The sequence below is a fragment of the Plecotus auritus genome (assembly GCF_963455305.1).
Source record: "Plecotus auritus genome assembly, chromosome: 3".
Classification (NCBI taxonomy): Eukaryota; Metazoa; Chordata; class Mammalia; order Chiroptera; family Vespertilionidae; genus Plecotus; species Plecotus auritus.
Genome location: NC_137772.1, coordinates 162,768,044 through 162,792,252, shown reverse-complemented (window position 1 = coordinate 162,792,252; position 24,209 = coordinate 162,768,044). Strand labels below are relative to the sequence as shown.

At 41.8% G+C, this 24,209-nt stretch overlaps 1 protein-coding gene across 1 annotated transcript in view; it reads right to left on the bottom strand.

The window, feature by feature from the left end:
• WIF1 (WNT inhibitory factor 1) overlaps nt 1-24,209 on the bottom strand; it is an 82,019-nt gene that overhangs the window by 12,230 nt on the left and 45,580 nt on the right. The window contains exons 3-6 of the mRNA XM_080661152.1: nt 21,462-21,570; nt 5,452-5,592; nt 4,425-4,520; nt 3,321-3,416 (exon numbers count right to left, since the gene is read on the bottom strand). Coding sequence (XP_080517278.1) covers nt 3,321-3,416; nt 4,425-4,520; nt 5,452-5,592; nt 21,462-21,570 — 442 coding nt within the window. The remainder of the gene's footprint in view (nt 1-3,320; nt 3,417-4,424; nt 4,521-5,451; nt 5,593-21,461; nt 21,571-24,209) is intronic.

The following is a 24,209-nucleotide window of genomic DNA, read 5'->3' as shown; positions in this document are numbered from 1 at the left end:
TCTGAAATTTGACTGTTCACTGGCACCTAAAATAGAGGGATGATAGAAATGGGGACGGGGGTGGGGGGGAGGAGCAAATATCTAAAAATAGACAAGTTGGCTCATTCTATAAAAGATTAAAATAAAAGCTTGGATTCTCAGATTCTCAGCAATTCCAATTATATGACCTATTTGTTCTTGTCCTATATATATAAAACAGGCCAACGGTGGCTATAGATGAACAAAAGCTGGAGTAACCTTCAGAAAGGCAATCCAAAAGTCATAAGTGTGTGCTTTCTTTGTGAAAAAGAAGTCCAACTAGAATGTTCTATGATTATCTTAAATGAGAAATGTTTTTGTTTAAAATCCTAAGTATCTCTCAGCTTAAGACAATGATGTACTCATTTAGGCAAAATCAAGCCTCCTGACATAGCGGCAGGGGCGGGTGGGGGGCGGGGAGAGAAGGGAGCAGCAGCATTTGGGTATAGGATTCGGAATTTGGATTTCGGAGAACCAGCTCTTTGAGTTTCCCCTTTGCTACTTGGTGCCAGGATTGTTAGGGCTGGAAGTTGAGTCTGTGAGTGCATCCTGTCCCCCCACTGGTCCCAGCTTCTCCTGGGGATAGTATGATGTGAAAACATTAGGATCAGTGCCCACTTGGCCGCAGCCCTCTGGGCACTGTCCCTTATTAACATGTAGAATACAGTGAACCTGGGAGCTTATTTGAAAGTTATAGAATATGACAAAGCTGGTCATAGAATCTGGCCGCACTCTTAGTATTTGCATAATATGTTACTGTCCTGACCAAGCTCATCTACATTTCTGCTGTGTGATCATTCTTGACCAGAAAAAGAACCGCAGACACTAAGTGACTTTCACAGGCACAGAGCGTATGCAGGCCAATACTTAACTACTCAATTCCTGAAGTTTGTGCCTGACGTCCCAAGAGCCAATGAAAATTACTCTTTAATGTTTCTCTAAGTATACAGAGCTAAGGTCTAGCTCCATGCCAGTAACTAAACCATTTTTCAGAAGCTCTATACTCCCTTTAAACAATAAAAGCATTTTTTGTTGAGGGAGTAAAACAATGTTTTTTAATGTTCCCTGGTCTCTAGTGAGACCAAATGAAATTTCAACAGACTTTTATTTGGAATCTAACAAGGAGGAAAATTTTCATTTAAAGATAAAATATTGCCAACTGTAAAAAGTACTGGAATATAGATATTTTCCTTCAACAGTGATCATATAGTGTTTGTGAACCCATACCGATAGAAAAAGCAATGCCACTGTCACGCCACTGTGCTGCCTACATCAATAACAGCCATATCTGGGTAAGCAGGGCTCGCAGATGTTCTTGTTAAACCGGTTAATGCCTGAGTTCCTCATCCAAATCTCTGAAGGATTTGCTCTATTTCCTAATAGTTTCGATATAACATGAATTTAATTCAGCTTCAAAAAATGCCCAATTTTGAAATAGCCAAGATGCTGAATGAAAAATTTAGACAAGTAAAAAAAAAACAACAAAGATTCACGATAAAGAATTGTACCCACTGGCTGTTAATTATTATCAGTGTCATCAGTGCTTATTTTTTATGAATACAAAATTTTAAAATTGTTTTTAACCCAATGCTCTACTTTTAAAAGATTATTTAAAAATAAAAGGTAGAGATGGTCTCACATATTATCTCAATTAGCGGTGGGGTGGAGAGATCAGGGGTCAGTGGTTAATTTCCAGTTTAGGAATGGGAAAAGCAGGACCCACAGAGAGATCAGGATATTTGCCCAGATCCAGAGTGACTCCTGGAGGAACCAGGACCCGACACAGGTGGCCTGAGTGTCAACATGGTACAGTGGAAGACATGAATCTGGACCAAGCCCCTCCAGCTCTGAAAACCTCATTTAACTGGGAATGTGATGGGTAACATTTTACATGGGTTGTTGGGAATAAAATCAGGTAATTATATGAAAGTACTCTGTACCAGAAAATAGCAGGCAATTTTTATTCTGACTCATGCTCTTTCCTTTAGCTTTTCTTTCTTTTATTATTTATTTTTTAAAGCTGCTCATTTCAGTCTTAATTGGTGCTAACTGCATTATCACTGAAGAGACATTTCTAAAAAATAACACTCATTTTAATTCAAGCATATATTTATTTTAAAAATAGTGCTCTACTCATGCAACCATCACTTTTGACACAACGACAAGTTCATTAAATGCATACCCTTTGCAGTATATTATTTAATCTTTTTCCATAAAAGATGTGAACTGGGCAAAATAGACAGGTATCTTGTAAGGAGTATAAATCATTCAATAATAATTAGGACTGAGTTTGAGTTCACTTTTTAAGAGTAAACTCTGGCTGTGATGCTGCGTTATAGGAAGGAGGAACCTGATCTCTCAGGGACGTGATCTATTAACAGCATTGAATTGGGGGTCAGTGGACTTCTAGGTCAGGCAATTTGGAGCAGGTTGTTTCATCTCCGTCTTAAAAAACTGATTAGGACCTACCAAAACCCATGTGGCAGGGACAGGTAGTTGTTCACAGAAAGCCAGCTCCCTCCCATACAGTTGTCAGTGGAAGACAGCTGTTCTGCCAGGGATGACATTTCTCCTGCCTGCATCGAGGGAGAACTATGGGGTTAATTCCTACCTATGGAATAGGTGTGGAACTTCTGTGGGTCACTACTGAGCCAGGTTTGTGTGTGTGTGTGTGTTTTGTTTTTAAGCAGTGCCTGCTCCAGTCGCTCTTTCTCTGCTTATTGGCTGGATCAAAAGAGCTCCAAAGCTCTAGATAGGACAACAGATGCAAGGCCCCCGAGTCCCTGAGTCCACTGCAAGGAGCAAAGCTGCCTTGCCCACTGACCAGGTAAGTAATTCCCGCACAGGGGCATTCTGTGAGTGAAAATAAACTTCTACTGTGTTAAGCTACACTAAAAGTTGGGGTTAAAGTTATTACAGCAGCCAGCTAAGTGATACACACTGTTATTAAGAGTGATGATATATTAAATGTCTTTTAGTAAACATTTAAAAAGTAAATATAGAGACCTGGCCAGTGTGCTAAGTGGTTAGAGCATCAGCCTGGGCACCGAGGGGTCAAGAGTTTGATTCCCCATCAAGGGCAAGTACCTGGGTTGTAGGCTCGAGCCCCAGCCCCGTTGGGGCATGTGTGGGAGGGAACCAATTTGTGTATCTCTCTCACATTCAGGTTTCTCTCTGTGTCTCTCCCCCTCCCTTCCTGCATTCCATTCTCTCTAAAAATCAATGGAAAAAATACCCTTGGGTGAGGATTAACAACAGAAAGCAGAAAGGTCCTTGTTCTTAAAAACAACAACACTTGTTACCTTTATCACAATTGACTCCATAGAATCCAGGTGGGCAGATGCAGAAACCAGGAGTAACACAAAGCCCGCCATTCATACACCGTGGTGTGCAAAGGGCTAGTAGGGAGAGAGAGCTCTGATTAAGGCCAAGTAGGGTTTGGGGGCAGCAGCATTTTAAAAATGTCAATGCGATAACCGGTCTACATTTTCAAGTTTGGTGGTTCACTAAAAAATTGTCACTCTTAAGAGATATAAGTTCTCTAAATTAAAATTTATTTTTGTGCTATAAATCAGACAATTTTTTTTTATATCAGACTAATTTTTTAACCATTTTCATGGAAGAGAATTTTGGAATTATTCTCTTTGAATGACAGATGGAAATTTGCCCTGGATTATTATTTCAACTAAGATGTGGTCTTAAGACTGTAATATATTTTCCTGCCCTATTTCCTTGATTTTCTAAAATAAAATGCAAGCAAGACAAATTCTTACTCCTTGAAAATGAAAAATATATTCAGTATTTTGGTCAAATAAACTCTTAGTATTTAAGTATATTGTGGTTAATACACATTTTCTCTCTTTTATCTATTTTTTTCATATAACTTACTTAATAGTGATTTCACTTAAATGGATGTACTCACTACACAAATGATATTCATCTTTTTTTATTTTTTGCCTTATAGAAACTTCATAACTCAGGTATAGACTTAATTGTGAATTAAGTTACTTTTAATTGGAGAAGAAACTTTCAAATCGATCAGAATACTAGCTTTTAAAATGCAATTTAGGTAGAGTGAAAAAACCTCAAAACTTTTATAAGATAATGTCAAAGCATAGTGTATATAATTGTTAATATTTTTCAGAGTCGGGGCAAGGGAGGAGTGGCCACAAAAAATGTAGACATTGTGCCAAAGTTCTCTGACCCTGTCACCACATATTTGGATTCAACAGAAAACCATTCCTAGACGAAATAATTTCCAATAGCTCTTCTGTGGCTTTTTAAAGATTTCATCAACCCTTATAATGTGACCAGAAAAATAATTTCAGGGGATGTGTTAAAAGTTCATGTGGGGCTCCTGTGTGACCTCCATGTCCTTAGGGAGCAAGCCAGGGAAGTGACTTTACCTTTCTCACAGTGAGGGCCATAGAATCCATCAGGGCACTCACAGACACGCCTCTCATTACAAAACCCTCCATTTCGGCACCCTCCTGGGCATTCAGCTTCACCAAAGAGAAAGAAACAAGATTAAGTGGACACCTTTGAAGAAGTCATTTTTCCACAGTGCACCAATGATCATAATTCATTCAATAACAATACTTCTACCCCTTTCTTTCTATACCACTTGGACTTCATCAAGTCTTCTTCAAAATAAGATTGTCTATCTCTCAATCTGACTTCGTACAGTAGGGGACTCATGGAAGAAGGCAAAGGAAGCCTTATTCTGCCATCATCCCCACTTATCAATCTACTGTACCTCCTTAACTTCATGCTGAAATGGAATGAATGACTGTGCTGTCAATATTCACTTTCAGAGGGTGGAATGACCTCTTGGTGCATCTTTACAGCACGAAAAGTTTCCAGAGTGTAAATTCTATGCTGGAAAAGTTTGTACCAGGGTGGGAAAGGAGCCAGGCCTTCATGCTTAAATGGGCATCCAGAGTGTGGGGATGAGGTGCCTTTGCCTGGTGGAGATCGCTAGCATAATGGTGGCACCCTGTCCTCCATGGAAGTCAGCAGCACCAAGCTTTGGGTGGGGGAGTGGGGAGTGTTGCCTTGACAGGTGGCAGTTGCTGCTATGACTGCCAACCTTGCTATGAGGATCCAGAACAAGAAAAGGAGGTAAGTCGTGACCATAGGTGAGATACCCCTGATGACTCCCAAAGGTTGCACTGGACGAGGGGAAGGAGGGAGGTAGAAGGCAGGGCATTTTGAAGGAGGTATTAGAGTTCCTAAAATATGAGTGGGGTTAAAGCAGAGAAAGTCTTTCTAGGTACTGTTAGTGGCCTCTCCTCCCATTGGTATGATTATAATTACACCAACACTTATCTACCTACCTACCTACCTACCTACCTACCTACCTACCTATAATTTTGACCCAAATCATACCTGGAAGCCTTATGAGCTTTCTCTTGAATCACCATCACTAATTACCTTGCTGACATGTTTTAAAGAAGATAGCATTCTGAGGCGTTTGTAGGATGGTGTTGCCTTCAGAATTCATTACAATCACATTCACTTCAAATGCTGCCACTCCGTCTTGTTTTCCAAGGCATGGGAAACCAACTTGAACAACTAAAGAAAAAGAAAGTATTGAGAAATTGTTTATCCATTCTCTTCCAGTTTCACAGAAATCCTGGTAAGAGAGACAAAGAACAAGGCGATAATGTTCACATTTCATTATTTGACATCCTTGTACCTCCACTGAAGCAGGGAGTGCATTTTGATCATCTGGACATTCTCCACAGAACTTGTACATGATGCTGGGTGAAGAAAGAATGAATTACCCTACTAAAAATGTCCTTGGGGATATTTTGTTTGTAGTCTGGCTTGTACTATCCCAAAAAGATTTTCTCTGAAAAGTAAAGGTACAAATAGGCAGCATAAATTAATTAGTCAGGGGGAGAAGTTTTGTGGGTATCTTCACCAGCTTCCATTTAATCCAAAAAACAACTAAAACTCAACATTTCAGAATCCATTAAATAAATCCCTATAAGCAATACCCCACTAGTTTACTCTGTGTGCTTGAAAGTGACAAAGTACCTTCTTTGGAAATATTCTGTAAATCAGACTAGACTCCAATCACTGGACTGAGTTAATGAAGTTAATATTTTCTCAGGCTATCCTATGTAATAAAGAGGTGATATGCAAATTGACTATCACTCCAACACACAAGATGGCTGCCCCCATGTGGTCAAAGATGGCCGCTCCCATGTGGACACAAGATGGCCACCACAAGATGGCCAACAGGGGAGGGCAGTTGGGAGCGACCAGGCTTGCAGGGGAGGGCAGTTGGGGGCGACCAGGCTGGCAGGGGAGGCAGTTAGGGGCAATCGGGCCAACAGGGGAGCGGTTAGGCTTCAATCAGGCTGGCAGGGGAGTGGTTAGGGGGTGATCAGGCTGGCAGGCAGAAGCGGTTAGGAGCAATCAGGCAGGCAGGCAGGCAAGCAGTTGGGAGCCAGCAGTCCTGGATTGTGAGAGCGATGTTGGATATTCCTTGAGGGGTCCCAGATTGGAGAGGGTTCAGGCTGGGCTGAGGGACCCCCCCCCCCACCCACTGTGCACAAATTTTGTGCACCGGGCCTCTAGTCCTATCCAATAAACAGGGAATATGCTAATTGGCCATCATGCCCCCCCCAAAGATGGCGGCACCCAATAAGGAGGGCATATGCTAATTGACTGCCACACCCTCAAAGATGGCAGCACCCACAGCCACAAGATGGTGGTGCCCAGTCCCCTCAGCCCCCCAGCTTCCCAGGGCTGGCCCGAGGCACAGGCAAGCCTCGGATGTCAGCTGCCCAGCCACCCAGGGCCAGCCTGAGGGACGACCAAAGGACTGGACAAGCAGGCTGCGTGGGGCAACCAGGCCAGCAGGGGGGCCATGAGGGGTGACCAGGCTGGCAGAGTGGGCAGTTGGGGGGTGACCAGGCCAGCAGGGTGTGCTGTTGGGGGCGACCAGGCTGGCGGGGGGGACAGTGAGGGGTGACTAGGCCAGTGGGGGGGGCAGTTGGGGGCGACCAAGCCAGCAGGGCGGGGCAGTTAGGGACAACCAGGCCTGCAGAGGGGGGTAATTGGGGACGGCCAGACCAGCGGGGGGTGGGGGCAGTTAGGGGTGACCAGGCTGGTGAGGGGGGGGGCAGTTAGGAGCAACCAGGCCAGCAGGGAGGGGGAAGTTAGGGGTGACCAGGCTGGGGGGGGGGGCAGTTAGGGGCAATCAGGCCGGCAGAGGGGGGCAGTTAGACCAGGCATGCAGGCATGTGAGCAATTAGGAGCCAGCAGTCCAGGATTGTGAGAGGGATGTCCCGGATTGGAGAGGGTGCAGGCTGGGCTAAGGGGACCCCCCCGCCGTGCAAGAATTTCGTGCACCAGGCCTCTAGTTGGTTAATATTAAGAAGTGCCCATATCTTGGGGAATCTAGAAGAGAGGTTGGTGTGATTAAAATAATCTCATGATAGTCTTATTTCTAATGGTTTAGGTTCCTAAAGAGGAGGCCACTTCTATTTTGTGAGTCTAGTCATCATTTAGAGTGTGTATGTGCTGACTTAGGAACAAACGGTGCTGTACAGAGAGGGCGAGAAGGCCACCAATGGTGGGAATTGGCTCAAGTCACTGGCTGAGAGACTGACCATGTAAATTTCTAAAAGCCACTTGATTATCATAACGTATCTACTGGGACTGATCTAGCTGATCCATTAGACTTTAGTTCTTCCTTAGAAATAGGAAAAAAATATGGCTAAGAGATATACACATGAAATTTTGTTTCACTTTGTTTTTGTGTGGCAGGTAATAGCTACTGCCAACTTTGGGAAAGGTATACCAAGCCAAGAAAAATCCTTTCCCTTTAGAGTTTTCATAAGCCTTTCCCTTAGGTTTATAAGAAAAATGAGCTGGAAATTGGTCTGCTCTTTTCCATACGGCACTGCACACAAGCTGGTCATACAATCTTCTTAACGTGCTTTGGCAACCAACACTCCTCGCAAGGTTTTGGCATTGTCAGTGTTCATTACTGTGCCAATCTCAAAACAACATGGATTTCCAGTTCTCCTGAACCTTAAGATGTTAGCATTGCAAATAATCAATTACGTGTTGAAAAGGATATACAGATATTTTAACAGAAATAAAAAGAGAGAAAAAGCTAAAGGTGTGTCTGAAGTTCCAAAGTAAAATTGTCCCCATTGAAAGCCTTGGTTTCATAGAAACATAGACTGTTAACCTCAGAGGGAAGGTGGGTGGGAAGAGATCAACCAATGAACTTGTATGCATATATGCATAACCTGTGGACACAGACAATATGTGGTGAGGGCGGGGGCGGGAGGGTGGAGGCGGAAGCAGGCTGGAAGAGGTTAATGGGGAGAAAAGGAGGACTATGTAATACTTTCAACGATAAAGATAAGAAGGAAAGAGGGAGGGAAGGAAGCCTTGGTTTAATGAAATCTTATATATGAAAACGCCAGTTTACAAAACACAGAAATCCATTGTGGCTATTTCCACTTCAGAGGGAAGCAAAGGAGCTTATGAAGGATTTCTTTCACCTGTTAACTCTGTTATAATTTTCACTTTGTTCAATTATAAACTTTTATTTATCTTTCTCATGAATATTTTGGCTTGCTTATTATTATTATTATTAATTAAATTTATTGTGATAACATTGGTTAATAAAATTACATAGGTTTCAAGTGTACACTTCTATAATACATCATATGTATAGTACATTGTGTGCCCACCACCAAAGTCAAATCTTCCAAAACCATCGACTAGCTTTAGCTCAGCGGTTCCTTTTTTTTTTTTTTCTTTTTTAATAAATCTTTATTGTTCAGATTATTACAGGTGTTCCTCTTTTTTTCCCCCTAGCTCCCCTCCACCTGATTCCCCACCCCACCCCATGCCCTTACCCCCCGCCACTGTCTTCATCCATAGGTGTAAGCTTTTTGTCCAGTCTCTTCCCGCACCCCTCACACCCCCTTCCCCCTGAGAATTGTCAGTCCACTCCCTTTCTATGTCCCTGATTCTATTATATTCACCAGTCCATACTGTTCTTCAGATTTTTTATTCACTTGATTTTTAGATTCACTTGTTGGTAGGTATGTATTTGATGTCATTTTGTTGTTCATAATTTTTATCTTTACCTTTTTCTTCTTCTTCCTCTTCTTAAAGAACACCCTTCAGCATTTCATGTAATCCTGGTTTGGTGGTGATGAACTCCTTTAGCTTTTTCTTGTCTGTGAAGCTCTTTATCTGACCTTCAACTCTGAATGATAGCTTTGCTGGGTAGAGTAATCTTGGTTGTAGGTTCTTGCTGTTCATCACTTTGAATATTTCTTGCCACTCCCTTCTGGCCTGCATAGTTTCTGCCGAGAACTCAGCTGACAGTCGTATGGGTGCTCCCTTGTAGGTAACTAACCATTTTTCTCTTGCTGCTTTCAAGATTCTCTCTTTGTCTTTTGCCCTTGGCATTTTAATTATGATGTGTCTTGGTGTGGTCCTCTTTGGATTCCTCTTGTATGGGGTTCTGTGTGCTTCCTGAACTTGTAAGTCTATTTCTTTCACCAGGTAGGGAAAGTTTTCTGTCATTATTTCTTCTAATAGGTTTTCAATATTTTGCTCTCTCTCTTCTTCTGGCACCCCCAAAATTTGGATGTTGGTACGCTTAAAGTTGTCCCAGAGGCTCCTTACACTATCTTCATATTTTTGGATTTTTTCTTTTTGTTTTTCTGGTTGGGTGTTTTTTGTTTCCTCATAGTTCAGATCTTTGGTTTGATTCTTGGGGTACGTTGATCTACAGTTGAGTTTCTGTATATTCTTTATTTCAGACAGTGTATGCTTAATTTCTGACTGGTCCTTTTCCATTTTTTTTGGCATTCTCATTAAGGTCCTTGAAGGTCTCACTAAGCTCCTCGGAGGTCTCATCAAGTTTCTCGGCGGTTTTTAGAAGATTCTTGAGTAACCTTATAAATGTGGTTCTGAACTCTATGTCGTCCATTAGTTTGCTTTCCTCCATTTCTCTCATTCGTGACATGTTTCTTTGTCTCTGCATTTTGCTGCTTCCCTGTGTTGATGGAGTGGCTTTGTGTGGTAGGTGACCTATAGGGGCCAGTAGCTCAGCCTCCCCAATCACCTGAGGTGGACGCCTTTGGTACACCCCTTTGTGGGCTGAGTGCAAAGTCTTGGTGTAGTTAAGCCTTGATTGCTGTTGGTACACTGGGAGGAATTGACCTCCAGGCCAATTGGCTGTGAGGACCCGCTGTGTCTATAATGGAAGAACTGCTGCGCTGGAGACACGCTTATGGTGCAGGACTTGTTTCAGTGGGGCTTTGGTGCTCACTGAGTCTGCCTCTTGAATGTATCACTTATGGATGTGAGGAGTTGAAATCTGGTGTCTCACACTGACCACTAGGTACACTGGCTTCTGGATCTCCAATGGGGTGCAGGTCAGCTACTGTCTGAGGCCACCCAGCAGGAGCTACAGCAAGAACTACAGTTTTCTCCTCTTTGCTTGGGGTTTGGAGGTTTTGGAGCTGTCTGACCCGGGCTGCAAGTTTGCTAGGTTAATCTGCGAAAGGGCAGGCCAATCATATGCTAAAGCCGCTGCTTGGAGCTTGGGTGGGTTCGTAGATTGTGCGGGGCGGGGTCTCAGGGCATGACTAGGCTAGGGCGTGGCAAAGAGCGATGGCTACCAGTAAGCCGGCTCTGCAGCTCTGCGTCTCCGACCATGTCCCCACGTCCCGCGCCCCAGCACAATAAACAATTGTTCCTGCTTGCAGCCCTGCAAGCAAGCCTCCCTCACTTTCCAACCCCACTGCAGACAGTCCAGCTTCTCCCCGTAGGAGTTTGGGTCCCCCGCGTCTCCCTAGAAACGAGTTCGGAGTAATCGGGAGCTTATCTCCCTTCGGGTTGAAAACAGCAGCGCTTTTAGTCACCCGTCGCCAGCCCGATTCGCGAGTCTCCGTACCTCAACTTTTCAGCGCTTGTGCACCCCTCAATGCTGTTTGCTCTTTCCTTCTAGTTGTAGAACTTCCACTCAGCCAGCTTTCCCGTGGTTCTGGGTGATAGACGTTCTGTCTTTTAGTTGTAGTTTTGAAATTGTTGTGCGAGGCAGCAGTTTAGGTGCTTACCTATGTCGCCATCTTGGTTTCTCCTCTCAGCGGTTCCTTTGAGTCAAGTCTATTCTCATGAATCCTCAGCATGGATAGGTAGGCCAATAATTGCCTCAGGGTAAAAAAAAGGGGGAGAGGGGGTGGAAGAACCTGAAAGGATACTTAAAGATAGAACTTTTAGAATCTTCCTCACCACATGTCATAATCCACACTATTATGTTCCAGGTGTATCTTTTTCCTGGACCTTATTCAGCCTCCACTTTGCAGCCCTCCCAATTCTTTCAAAGAGGCTTTCAAGTTTTATTTTAGCTTTCAGAATATTGGTAAGCAAGAGATGTTTGTAAGTAAATGCTTCGTTTCTGTTTATCAGCATTGTTAAGAAGAACTGCTAGTTTGTCCATATTTTCAGATGTGCTAAAAGCAAACCATTTTCAAATCTGGTTAAGGTATGATTGCATGTTCACACACTCCCATCATCTGAGGGTGCTTCTAGAGAGTTTGGAGTGCTCGCGTGAAAGTGTGTGGTTTGCTAACCTGGCCTCTAAGTCTGTCAAAGTGAAGAGATGCACAGAGAGCTCCGGCCTGGGGTTCTAAAACATATGGCTCTGAATCATCCCAGGGGGGAAAAACCAGGATGTAAAATCCAATAGAAACTTCAAGGAGGAGAACACCATAAGTAACTTTCTTTAGGGTTTTCAAGATGAATTTTCCCTCTAAATGGTTAAATACAGGTTTGAGTCAAAATACATACCAATTCATTGAACAGATGAAGCTTTACTGAGTAATTACTATGTGCCAGTCACTGTACTAAACACTGAGGATACTTTAGTGGGAAAGACAAATGAAAACCCCTGCTCTTTTTGGTGATTATGTTTCAGTGATTTATTTTGAAGACATTTTGTGATAGTAAAATATTTTAATCATTTAAAAAATCTAGAAAAATCTCCATTCATTGATAGACACTTAGGTTTCTATGGCTTGGCTATTGTAAATAATGCTGCTATAAACATGTGGGTGTAGATATCTTTTTTAGTTAATGTTTTCATTTCCTTTGGGTATTTCCTAGAAGTCAAATTGCTGGATCCTATAATAGTTTATTTTTTTATTTTTGAGGAACCTCCATACTGTTTTTGCATAGTAGCGGTACCAAATTACATTCCCACCAACAGGGCAGAAATGAGCCCTTTCTCCACATCCATGCCATCATTTGTTGTCTCTTGTCTTTCGATAATAGCCATTCTAACAGGCATGAGGTGATGTCTCATTGTGGTTCTTTTTTTTTTTTAATTTATCTTTATTGTTGAAAGTACTAGTATTACAGCTGCCCCCCTCTTTTTCCACCTTGACTCTCTCTACCCAGCACCCCTCCCAGGTTTTCACCACACTATTGCATATATGCATGTTAAGTTCCCTGGTTAATCTCTCCCCACCCACCCACTCCCCACTCCTGCCTTCCTTCTGAGATTTGTGAGTCTGTACCATGCTTCTATGTCTCTGGATCTATTTTGTTCATCAGTTTATTTGGTTCATAAAATTCCACATATGAGTGAGATCATGTGATACTCATCTTCCTCTGACTGGGTTATTTTGCTTTCTTTGTGGTTTTAATTTGCATTCACCTAATGACTCATAATGTTGAGCATCTTTTCATGTACCTGTTGGCCTTTCATAAATCTTCTTTGGAGAAATATCTACTCAGGTTCTTGGCATTTTTAAATTATTTTCTTTCTGCTATTTAATTGTATGAGTTCTTTATATATTTTGGATATTAAACCTTATCAGGTATATGGTTTGCAAATACTTATTCCCATGCCATAGGTTTTCTTTTCACTTTGTTGATGGTTTCCTTTGCTATGCAGAAGCTTTTTAGTTTGATGTAGTCCCACTTGTTTATTGTTTATATTTTTTCTTGTGTTTTAGGTGTCATATTTAAAAAGTTACTACCAAGACCTATGTCAAGGAGCTTTATGCCTGTGTTTTCTTCTAGGAGTTTCATGGTTTTAGGTTGTACATTTAGGTCTTTAATCCATTTTGAGCTCCTTTTTGTGAGTGGTGGATATGTTAGCCTCATCTCAGCAACTGTCTCTACCCAGACTAGATCACTTTCAGTTCCCAAATATGTGGCCCACGCCCACAGTGCCCTGACTGCACGCTCACCTGCTATGTGGAGTGCTCTTTCTCCTCTTTTCTGTCCAGTGTCCTTCCACTCACCTTTCAAGATGCAAATTAAACTGCCCCTGCTCTCTGTAGCCTTTCCAAACACCCCCTACCTATGTCACTTCACTTACCTATTTCACAAACACCTCTCTCCATGATTGCATGATTTAGTTATGCTGCATGATAACTATTAAATCATGACATCATGATTTAGTTATGATTCTGCATCCTTTGCTAGATCTGAGATTTTCAAAGGCAAGGACCATATCTTATTTGTAATCTAAGCATCAAGTATTTGTCTGTCACAACCTAGGTACTGACAGACACAAAGATATACCTCATGGGAGACACACCAATATACCTTTATACACACAGGCATACACTTGCACATATAACACATGCACACTACACAGAAAGAGACAAAAATTCACCATAGACAGTGGGAGATATAGGTGATAGAATATTAACAACGTGCACCCTGAAAAAACACATGTACAAAGAGAAAGAGACATGGAAAGCAGAAAAAGCATAGTCTCCACTTCCAAAGAATAGTAGAAATGTGAAAATTACGTTGTGTTTTTGCAACAATAATGAATAGAGAGCCATTTTTACCAAAAGCTAGATTAAATTAGACCAGATGCTGTAAAATCCAATGTGGTCTAGGTTGTATAATTGAAACTGAGGTAAATTAAAACAACTCAGAAAAACTAAAGCAGATTGAACATAACTCACATGGCGTTCAAGTACACACTGATGCACGATTGCTTGCATATAAACAACCTCTTCTACAGAAGTAAACAACAAATGTGTTCTGACAAAATACCTCTTCCACGCTGAGATGAGCATGGTGCTCATGCAGCCTCAGCCTCCAGTCACTGGAGCCCACTGCCTTCACAAGGGAGAAGGTGAGAAATGGGGGAGAGAGCTCATTCTCAGCACCATGTGATAATATGCTGCTCCGGGATTATAAACCATCCACACAAACAGTCCTCAGTGTTCAGAGCTGTGCTGACAGCCATTCGTTCTCTCAGCAAATACTGAGCACCTCCTCTGAACTTCACTTTCTGCTAAGGACTGGGGCACCAAGAAGATGGTCCTCCCAGCCTCAGCACCTATTTAAAAGTTTCTAGACATTGGATTCCTGAAAGTCTTGATTGAGAAACACCACTGCTCTCTTGGTTTCCTGGTATGACACAGACGGAGTGTTCAAAGAGGCAAAGCCTGGGTTTTATGGAAACTTTATGTTTTTTGTTATCCAACTCCGTTATTTTACGGAACCACCCTGCAGTTTGTATTTCCTGTTTTTGATCCCTGCAGATGCCAGAGGCAGGCACTTCATAACTGTTAAAGATCAAGAGTTTTCTTTTTCAATGGGTAGGCATATAAGGAATCAGTGGGATAAAAGAATGGCTTAGCAGCTTGGGGGTATAAAATAGGCCAGTAGAATAATGAACACTACCTGAATGCTTAGGAGCAAAGACACACTGATTTGGTTACTTTTTAATAATTCAAGGTACCCTCACTGCTCCTACTGTGGGGACTGAGCTAATGAGGCTAATGAATAACTGCCCTGCAATGGACTGAAATTCCCATAAACTTCTTGCACCTGCATTTTTTGCAAACAAATCCTACATCTGCCTCCAAAACCTATTGTGTGGGGGAGTTGTACATGCAAAGTGTGTGTGTGCGTGTGTGTGCACAAGTAACCTAGTCCTGGAAGGCTTGTTCTTTTTCAAGTCTCCTTGCCCAAAGCATCATCCATTTTTTCCCCTCTAAATTTTATTACGTATAAAGATTCTAAATTATTAGAACCCTAGAGGCCCGGTGCATGAAATTCGTGCACGCGTATGTGTGTCCCTCAGCCCAGCCTGCACCCTCTCCAATCTGGGACCCCTCGATGGATGTCCGACTGCCCGTTTAGGCCCGATCAGGCAGTCGGACATCCCTCTCACAATCCAGGACTGTTGGCTCCCAACTGCTCGCCTGCCTGCCTTCCTGATTGCCCCTAACTGCTTCTGCCTGCTAGCCTGATCACCCCCTAAACACTCCCCTGACAGCCTGATTGATGCCTAACTGCTCCCCTGCTAGCCTGTTTGCCCCTAACTGCCCTCCCCTGCAGGCCTGGTCACCCCTAACTGCCCTCCCCTGCAGGCCTGGTCCCCCCCAACTATTCTCTTCTGCAGGCCTGGGTTCCCCCCAACTGCCCTTCCCTGCAGGCCCGGTCGCCCCCAACTGTTCTCTTCTGCAGGCCTGGGTTCCCCCCAACTGCCCTTCCCTGCAGGCCCGGTCGCCCCCAACTTCCCTCCTCTGCTGGCCTGGTCACCCCTAACTGCCCTCCCCTGCAGGCTTGATTGCCCCCAACTGCCCTCCCTTGCAGGCCTGGTCCCTCCCAACTGCCCTCCCCTGCTGGCTATCTTGTGGCGGCCATCTTGTGTCCACATGGGGGCAGCCATCTTGTGTGTTGGAGTGATGGTCAATTTGCATATTACTCTTTTATTAGATAGGATGATGTTGTATCTAAACATGATCTATTAAAAGTCTCACATCATATGTTCAAACTCTTATTGTTTCAATATCCTGAGAAGTAAAATTTCAGTAAGCTTTTTTTACTACAAAAAGCGAATAAAGCTGGGACAATTTAAGATTCAAGCATTAAATTATAAATTCAAAAAATTAAGACTTAATTGGAATTGAGCAGGTGTAACTGTGTAATTAATGTAATTATGCATTTTAGGCCTGGCTGGTGTAGCTCAGTGGTTGAGCATTGACCTATGAACCAGGAGGTCATGCTTTGATTCCCAGTCAGGGCACAAGCCCAGGTTGCAGGCTCCATCCCCAGTTGGGGGCGTGCAGGAAGCAACTGATCAATGATAATCATCATTGATATTTCTATCTCTCTATCCCTCTCTGAAATCAATAAAAATATTTTTAAAAAAATAACATGATATGAGACATGTGACATGGCCATATTCCAGAACTTGGTGATCAGAGTGTCTTCTGTGTCTCCATGATATAGTAAAGCCCCAGAAATGCCATTTGAGTGGAATTGGGATATCCCTGTCTCTGCGGTGGGATATCCCTGCCCCTGCAGCTACATATCACAGGCTAATGAATCTCCAGAACCCAAGGCCTCATTCATTCAGATGGGCTTTCAAGAACCTCAAGCCCATTAGATTGGAAGCAAATCCTCTGGGTGGGCTGCTAGTCACACTGCAGCACTGGGATGACCCAAGAGAAACACAAATTCACTCTTCCTATCTACACTCACACTGGCACTATGCCAGGAAATTAGGAAGGCTCTGTGCTCATTCAGTCCCCAGCTCTTATGCTGGGATATGGCAATACTGAGCCATTGGAAGTAGATAACTGTAACTGATTTCCCGATTATTTAATAGATTTAAATTATCTCCTAATGAGATCTTCATTTGACATCTGACAAAATCTAACATCTCTCTAGAAGAAGACTAATTTAAAAAAAGAGGTTATGTTATCAATTATTTAAAAAATATTATAAAACTACAAATAATACCGTATTAGAACAAACAGTATGCTCTAAAACAACCCCCATGTATAAAAGAAGTTAATCCTATGTAATAAAGAGGTAATATGCAAAATGACCATCATGCCCTCACAATATGGCTGCCTACAACCAGGCCAGCAGGGGGGTTAGTGAGGGACAACCAAACGACTATACAAGCAGGCTGCGTGGGGCAACCAGGCCGGCAGGGGGGTTAGTGAGCGACGACCAAATGACTGAACAGTCTGCGTGGGGCAACCAGGCTGGCGGGGGGGGGGGGGGCGGGAAGGGGACGTGAGGGGCAATCAGGCCGGTGGGGGGGGGCAGTTGGGGGCAACCAGGCCAGCGGGGGGGGGGGGCAGTTGGAGGCGACCAGGCTGGCGGGGGGGGGGGGCAGTTAGGGGCGACCAGTTAGGGGTGACCAGGCTGGTGGGGGGTGCAGTTGGAGGCAACCAGGCCGGCAGGGGGGCCATTTGGGGGTGATTAGGCTGGCAGGCAGGGCAGTGAGGGTCAACTAGGCCAGCGCGGGCGGCAGTTGGGGGTGACCAGGCTGGCGGGGGGGCAGAAAGGGGTGACCAGGTTGGCGGGGGGGCAGTGAGGAGCAACCAGGCCAGCAGGGAGGGGGCAGTTGGGGGCGACCTGGCCAGTAGCAGGACACAGTTAGGGCGATCAGGCCAGCAGGGGTGGGGGGGAGTGAGGGGCGACTAGCCAGTAGGGGGGGAGCAGTTGGGGGCAACCAGGCCAGCAGGGGGGGCAGTTGGGAGTGACCAGGCCAGCAGGGGGGGCAGTGAAGGGCAAACAGGCCATCAGGGGGGAGGCAGTTAGGGGCAACCAGGCAGGCAGGCAGGGATTGGGCCTAAACCAGCAGTTGGACATCCCCCAAGGAGTCCCAGATTGGAGAGGGTGCAGGCTGGGCTGAGGGGACACCCCCATGCATGAATTTCGTGCACTGGGCCTCTAGTATGAAATAAAGAGGATATCATGAATTGATTCAACATCTCAAATTGGTAAAGTTGATGACTCAGAAAAATAATTCAGGTGACAGCCTTACCTCATACAATTGCCAAAATAAATTTATATAAAACATTAGAAGCATGTCTAAGTTATCACTTACCTGCTCTTTAGAAGAGGAATTGATTTCCAAGCATAAAAGTAATTTTAAAAATCACAAAGAAAAGATAGGTTTGACCACGTAGAGTTTTAAAGACCCTGAAAACTCTACCTCCCTCAAAAAATATAAAAATAATATATTAAATAAGAATTGCACTAATTTGAAAGAATATACACACCCCTACTATGTTCATTGTAGTGTTATTTACAATAGCCACGCTATGGAAGGAATCCAAGTGTCCATCAGTAGATTAATGGATAAAAAAGCTGTGGTACACATTTACACAATGGGATACTACTCAGCCATAAAAAAAAGAATGATCTCTTTATGACAGCGTAGAGGAACCTGGAGATGATTATGCTAAGTGAAATAAGCCACTCAGAGAAAGACAAGTGCCATATGATCTCACTCATATGTGGAATCAAATGAACAAAATAAACTAACAGCCTGGCCAGTGTTGCTCAGTGGTTGAGTGTCAATCTATGAAACAAGAGGTCACGGTTCGATTCCAGGCCAGGGCACATGCCCGGGTTGCAGGCTTGATCCCCAGTGTGGGGTGTGCAGGAGGCAGCCAATCAATGATTCTCTCTCATTATTGATGTTTCTATCACTCTCTTTCTCTCCCTTCCTCTCTGAAATCAATAAAAAATGTATTTAAACAAACTAACAAACAAAATAGAGACAGACTTATAGATAGAGAACAGACTGACAGGTGTCATAGGGGAGGGGCATGGTGAAAAAAGGTGAAGGGATTAAGAAAAAAAAAACCTCATAGACAAAGATAACAGTACAGTGATTACCAGAGGGAAAAGGGGAGATAAATGGTGATGAAAGGAGACATGATTTGAGTTGGTGAACACACAGTACAATATACAGATGATGTACTGTAGAATTGTACACCTGAAACCTATATAATTTTATTAACCAATGTCACTCCAATGCATTCAGTAAAAAAGAAAAGAATTGCATTAAAGGGTAAATATACTTAGCATATAGAGAGCTTTGCAAATCAATAAGAACACTATTATTTCAATGTAAAAATGCGGATGGTACATAGACATTTTACATTGTCTAATAGATAAAAGTAAATGTTCTACCTCAATAGGAATTTTTAAAAGTCAAATTAAAAGAACACTGAGAAACCACTTTTCACTTTTTTAAGTCAGCCAAGCAGTTAAGATGATCAATAACCCATGTTGAGAGGTTACACACAGTAAGCCAGGCACTCTCCCACGCTGCTAGCCAGGGTACAAATGGGGGCAATCTTGGTGGAAAGTAATTGCATTTTGACAATTTGTTCTAAGAGTCTTTTAAAAAGTGCATAGTTCATATCCTTTGACAAAATAATTGGACTTCTAAGAATATATTTTACCAAAATAATGAGATGAGCACCAAGATTTTGACACACACATTAATCAAGTATTTTCTGAATGCCCACTCTGTGCTGGGCCTTGTGTTGGCAGTTGCAGTGAATAAAACACAGAACTCCTGCCCAGTGACTGTCTGCTACTTAAAAAGGATGTGTATTGTGATATTTCTAGATTCAGACCCTGATAACAATCTAAGTAGCACACAATAAAGGAATGAATAAATAAATCATGTCAGGTTCATAAAATGGAATATTATAAGGGCATTAAAAACAACTTTTGGAAAAATCTATGAAACAGGAAAATGCATATGTTAAAATGCTAAAAGAAAAAAAAGTATTGATGCAAAACCAAAGTTATATAACTTTACTACAACTATGAAAAATATGCTCATAGAAAAAAGACTGGAAGAAAATATTTGAACATGTTAACATAAGTGATCTGTATTTTTCTAAAAGTCATAAAACCTGGGCTCTAGTTTCAGCTCCATTGCTTATTACCAATATATGACTTTGAGAAAGTCAATTAAACCTCATAAACCTTCATTTTCTAATTTGTAAAATGGAGCTGTAATTCTGGCCTTGACTGCCTCCCAGAACTCAAATTAGATAATGCATGAATGGGTACTTTGCAAACTAAAAGCTCTAACTAAATATCACATACTTTTATTTTCTTAGCAAAGAAGAATGATTAGATCTGAAAGACTAACCCCCTTTCTTCCACTTTTTTCATATGGAAAATTCCTATTTAATACAGTAGTCCACCCTTACCTGTGAGGGAGATGTTCCAAGACCCCCAGTGGATGCCTGAAACCACAGACAGTACCAAACCCTATACGTTTTTCACTACACATACATACCTATGATAAAGTTTAATTTATAAATTAGGCACAGTAAGAGGTTAACAATAAAAAATATAATACAATAGAACAATTCTAATAATACTAGCGGCCTGGTGTACCAATTCGTGCACCAGTGGGGTCCCTCGGCCTGGCCTGCAGGATCAGGCTAAAACTGGCTCTTCAACATCCCCTGAGGGTTCCCAGATTGCGAGAGGGTACAGGCCAGTCCAAGGGACCCCACCAGCGCATGATTGGGGCCAGGGAGGGAGACGGGAGGTTGGCCAGCTGGGGCGGGACCATAGGAGGGCTCCAGGGCATGTCCGGCCCATCTTGCTCAGTCCCGATCGGCTGGACCCCAGCAGCAAGCTAACCTATCAGTCAGAGCATCTGCCTCTTGGTGGTCAGTGCAAGTTAGAGCAAGCGGTTGAGCAGCCTTAGCATATCATTAGCATATTATGCTTTGATTGGTTGAACGGCCTACCGGATGACTGGACACTTAGCATATTAGGCTTTTATTATATAGGATACTGCAATAAGCGTTATGTAAATGTGGTCTCTCTGAAAAATAACTTACTGTACTATATTCACCTTTTCACTTAAAAGAAACACTTTGGTGTCTCTTTGGCATATTCAAATTGCCAGCATCACTACTATTTTGCTTTGGGGTCCTTATTGAGTAACATAAGAGTTACTAAAACACAAGCCCTGTGATAGTCTGATTCCTGAGATGGGTGTGTAGCATATACAGCATGGATGTGCTGGACAAAAGGATAATTCACGTTGTGGGCTGGACAGAGGGGTGGTGTGAGTTTCATCACACTACTCAGAACAGTGCACGATTTAAAATTTATAAATTGTTTATTTCTGGAATTTTCCATTTAGCATTTTTGGACCACAATTATCCCAGGGTAACTGAAACAACAGAGAGTGAAACTGCAGATAAGGGGGGACTACTGTACAATGCTCACTTTGCAGTTTTTCTTCATTTACCCCATTGGCCCCCAGTCACTCACTTTCCATCTTTGCCACATTTCTGTGCACTACGATAATCCACACTCACTGGCCAGATATATCTCACCTGGAAACTTTCTTGTTTTTAATCTGGAAATATATGAGCTGGGACTACCTAAATTTTTTTAGGAATTTATAAAACTGCCATTTCTTCACTCCCATCCTTATTTTTTGCCCAAAGGATATACTGGTAAAGACATAACAACTGAGCTGTCCTAAAATCAAGTAATCTTATCAGGAAAATATCCCATAATCCCTCTAATGGGTGGTATCTGTATCTTAAATATTATTCCCATCATCATTACATTTTAAGGGTAAACCTTTCTCTGAGGCAAAGACCACCCACCTGAGGCCTTGTGAGGCACTGTTCCCAGCAGAGGGACATTGACGGTTGGATCTGCCATGATGCCTTTATCCAGAGAGCGCAAGGACAGGAATTCATAGAAGTATTCTGCCTACAAAAATGGCATGACAGTCAGCACCATGGAAACCACAGAGAGTGAGAAGGCATTTCTCAACTCATCCCTTTGAGGGAGAATGACATTTTCACTACAGACCTCTGGAGCACATAACCACTTAAAATTGTGTATCATGAATTACTTCTCCCAGCTACACTTTCCTTACACTTTACTGATAATGTTTATCACTTAACATTTTGTTCCAAAACATATTTTAGTTGGTTTTATGAATAGATTGAGTGCTGGATGCACTAATATTTAATAACTTTGGATTATTTATATTGCCAGGTACAATAATAACAACTAGCGACAATGATACAACAAACGTCCATGTATGCATACCATGTGCCAAGACTTATTCTAAACATTTGTATTAACAGTACATATAACAATGGAAAAGAATTGCATGGATGGAGTGCAAACACTCTGGAAAAAAAAGTATTTCAGTGGCTATATTGTTTCCAATACCCTCTAATAAGTTATCATTTGCTGCTCCATAATTATATATACTCTAGCTTTATCACATTCTAAATTAAATCTATGTTTATATGGCTGGTATATTTAAAATTACAATTATAAAAACATAATTTCAATAAGTTTTAAAAACTATTTAATGGGGTGACATTTATTAATAAGATTATATAAGTTTCAAGTGTATGATTCTATAAATACATCATCTGTGTATTACTTGTGTGCTCACCACCCAAAGTGACCATATATCTGACCCCCTTAACCTTCTTCACCCCGCCTCAGCCCCCTTTTCGTCTGGTAACCTTCATACTGTTGTCTGTGTCTATGAACTTTTTGTTTTGTCTGTTCATTTGTTGCTTTCTGTTTTATATCCTACATGAGTGAAATCATATGGCTCTTGTCCTTTTCCATCTGACTTATTTTGCTTAGCATGATATTCTCAAGAGGAATCCATATTGTTGCAAATGGAAGTATTTCATTTTTTCTTATGGCTGAGTAGTATTCTAGTGTATATTTGTACCCAGTAATTTATAAAAATCATTTTATATGTTAATAAGAAAAGGGATGAAAAATTAGATAAAGATGAAAACAATGATAGTGTAGGATAAATAACTTTTTTTTTGCTTCTCTCTCTTTTTCAAATTTTTTACATGTAGTTCCATACCTTTTATAGTGAAATAAATACATTTATTTAAAAGCAAACATTAATCATGTACCCATGTGATCATCAATCAACTATTCTTCTTGGACTTCTATTTAGTGTGGCTGTGCTCACATAACAATCTCATTTAAAACTCTTGCATGTCTCCTTGAAAGTGTGCTTCAAGAAAACAATACTCACTTAAAAAATATTTATTGTTGAAAGTATTTACATATGTCCCCTTTCTCCCCCCCCCCCCCCATTTACCCCTTCTAGCCCACCCCCACCCTTCACTCACTATTAAAGTAGCTTCTGAATGTCTATTCCAGAAACTGTTGATGATGTTCAAAGAATGTGGAACTGAAAGAATTTCACTCAGAGTCCAGAAACAACTTCATAGAGCAGCGATTTTCAACTTTTCTCATATCATAGCACATAAACTACTAAAATTCTGTGGCACACCAAAAAATATATTTTTTGTCAACCTGGCAAAAAAGGGTATAATTTTAATTTATTCAGACCAGACAGCTATTGTTGTGCTGGCTGTTGTCAACTTTTTATATGACATAAATAAAATGTTATCATAAATTACTTCTCCCAGCTACACTTCCCTTTACACTTTACTGATAATGTTTGGTGTTAAAGAAAACCTAACTTCTATGCCAAAGAGAACAGACCCAGCCTAAAAGTTTGGGAACAAGTTTCACAAATTCTAGGGAAAAGAGGTCAGTGCCTCTGACTAAATAGATATTGCATGTTTTAAAAATTCTTTTAGCACACCAGTGTGTTGTGGCACACCGGTTGAAAATCACTGTATAGAGCATTTGGGTCTCCTGTTGTAGCTTTTGAGTATGGCCACATTAAGTAGGCTGAGAAGCATGGAATCCACTGTATTCAATATCAGGGAGTTGGCATGACCATTCAACATGATGTATTTAGGCTTGATGGACTTCTCTGGACAGCCAATACTCTGATCTTATCAATAACAAATTTCACACCTCAGAGGCTTTAGCTGATTTCTTTGAGAATCAGTCTATATTATGGTTTTTCTCCTGCAGTTCTAAGACTGTATCACAGGTCAAGAACTGATTCAAACAATTTCTTACTTGGATCTTATCAGCAAAGGCAGTTGCCAGAGTCAACATTTTTGTTTGTCTCTCTTGTAGAAGATGATAGTGTTTCATAATCTCTGAAATATGTAATTTTCTTTATACTTAGCATATTTTTTAAAAAGTGGTTTGTTTGCTCATGTATTATTTTCATTGCCTTATTAAGAATTCCAACTTGAAAACCACTTAGAGATTGACTAACCCTTTGTCTCTGATTTTGACACTGATTTCTTTTAAAGTTTCACTTTGTCATTATAAAGAGATCTACCAAAACCACCAATACCATATAAATATTTCCATAGACAATCATCACCATGAGGCAGAGCTGAAATATATTACTCATTTAACATAAAATTTTAAATATTTCCCTCAATGTTATAGAAAATGGTTGATGAAATAAGCAATAGATTTGTAAT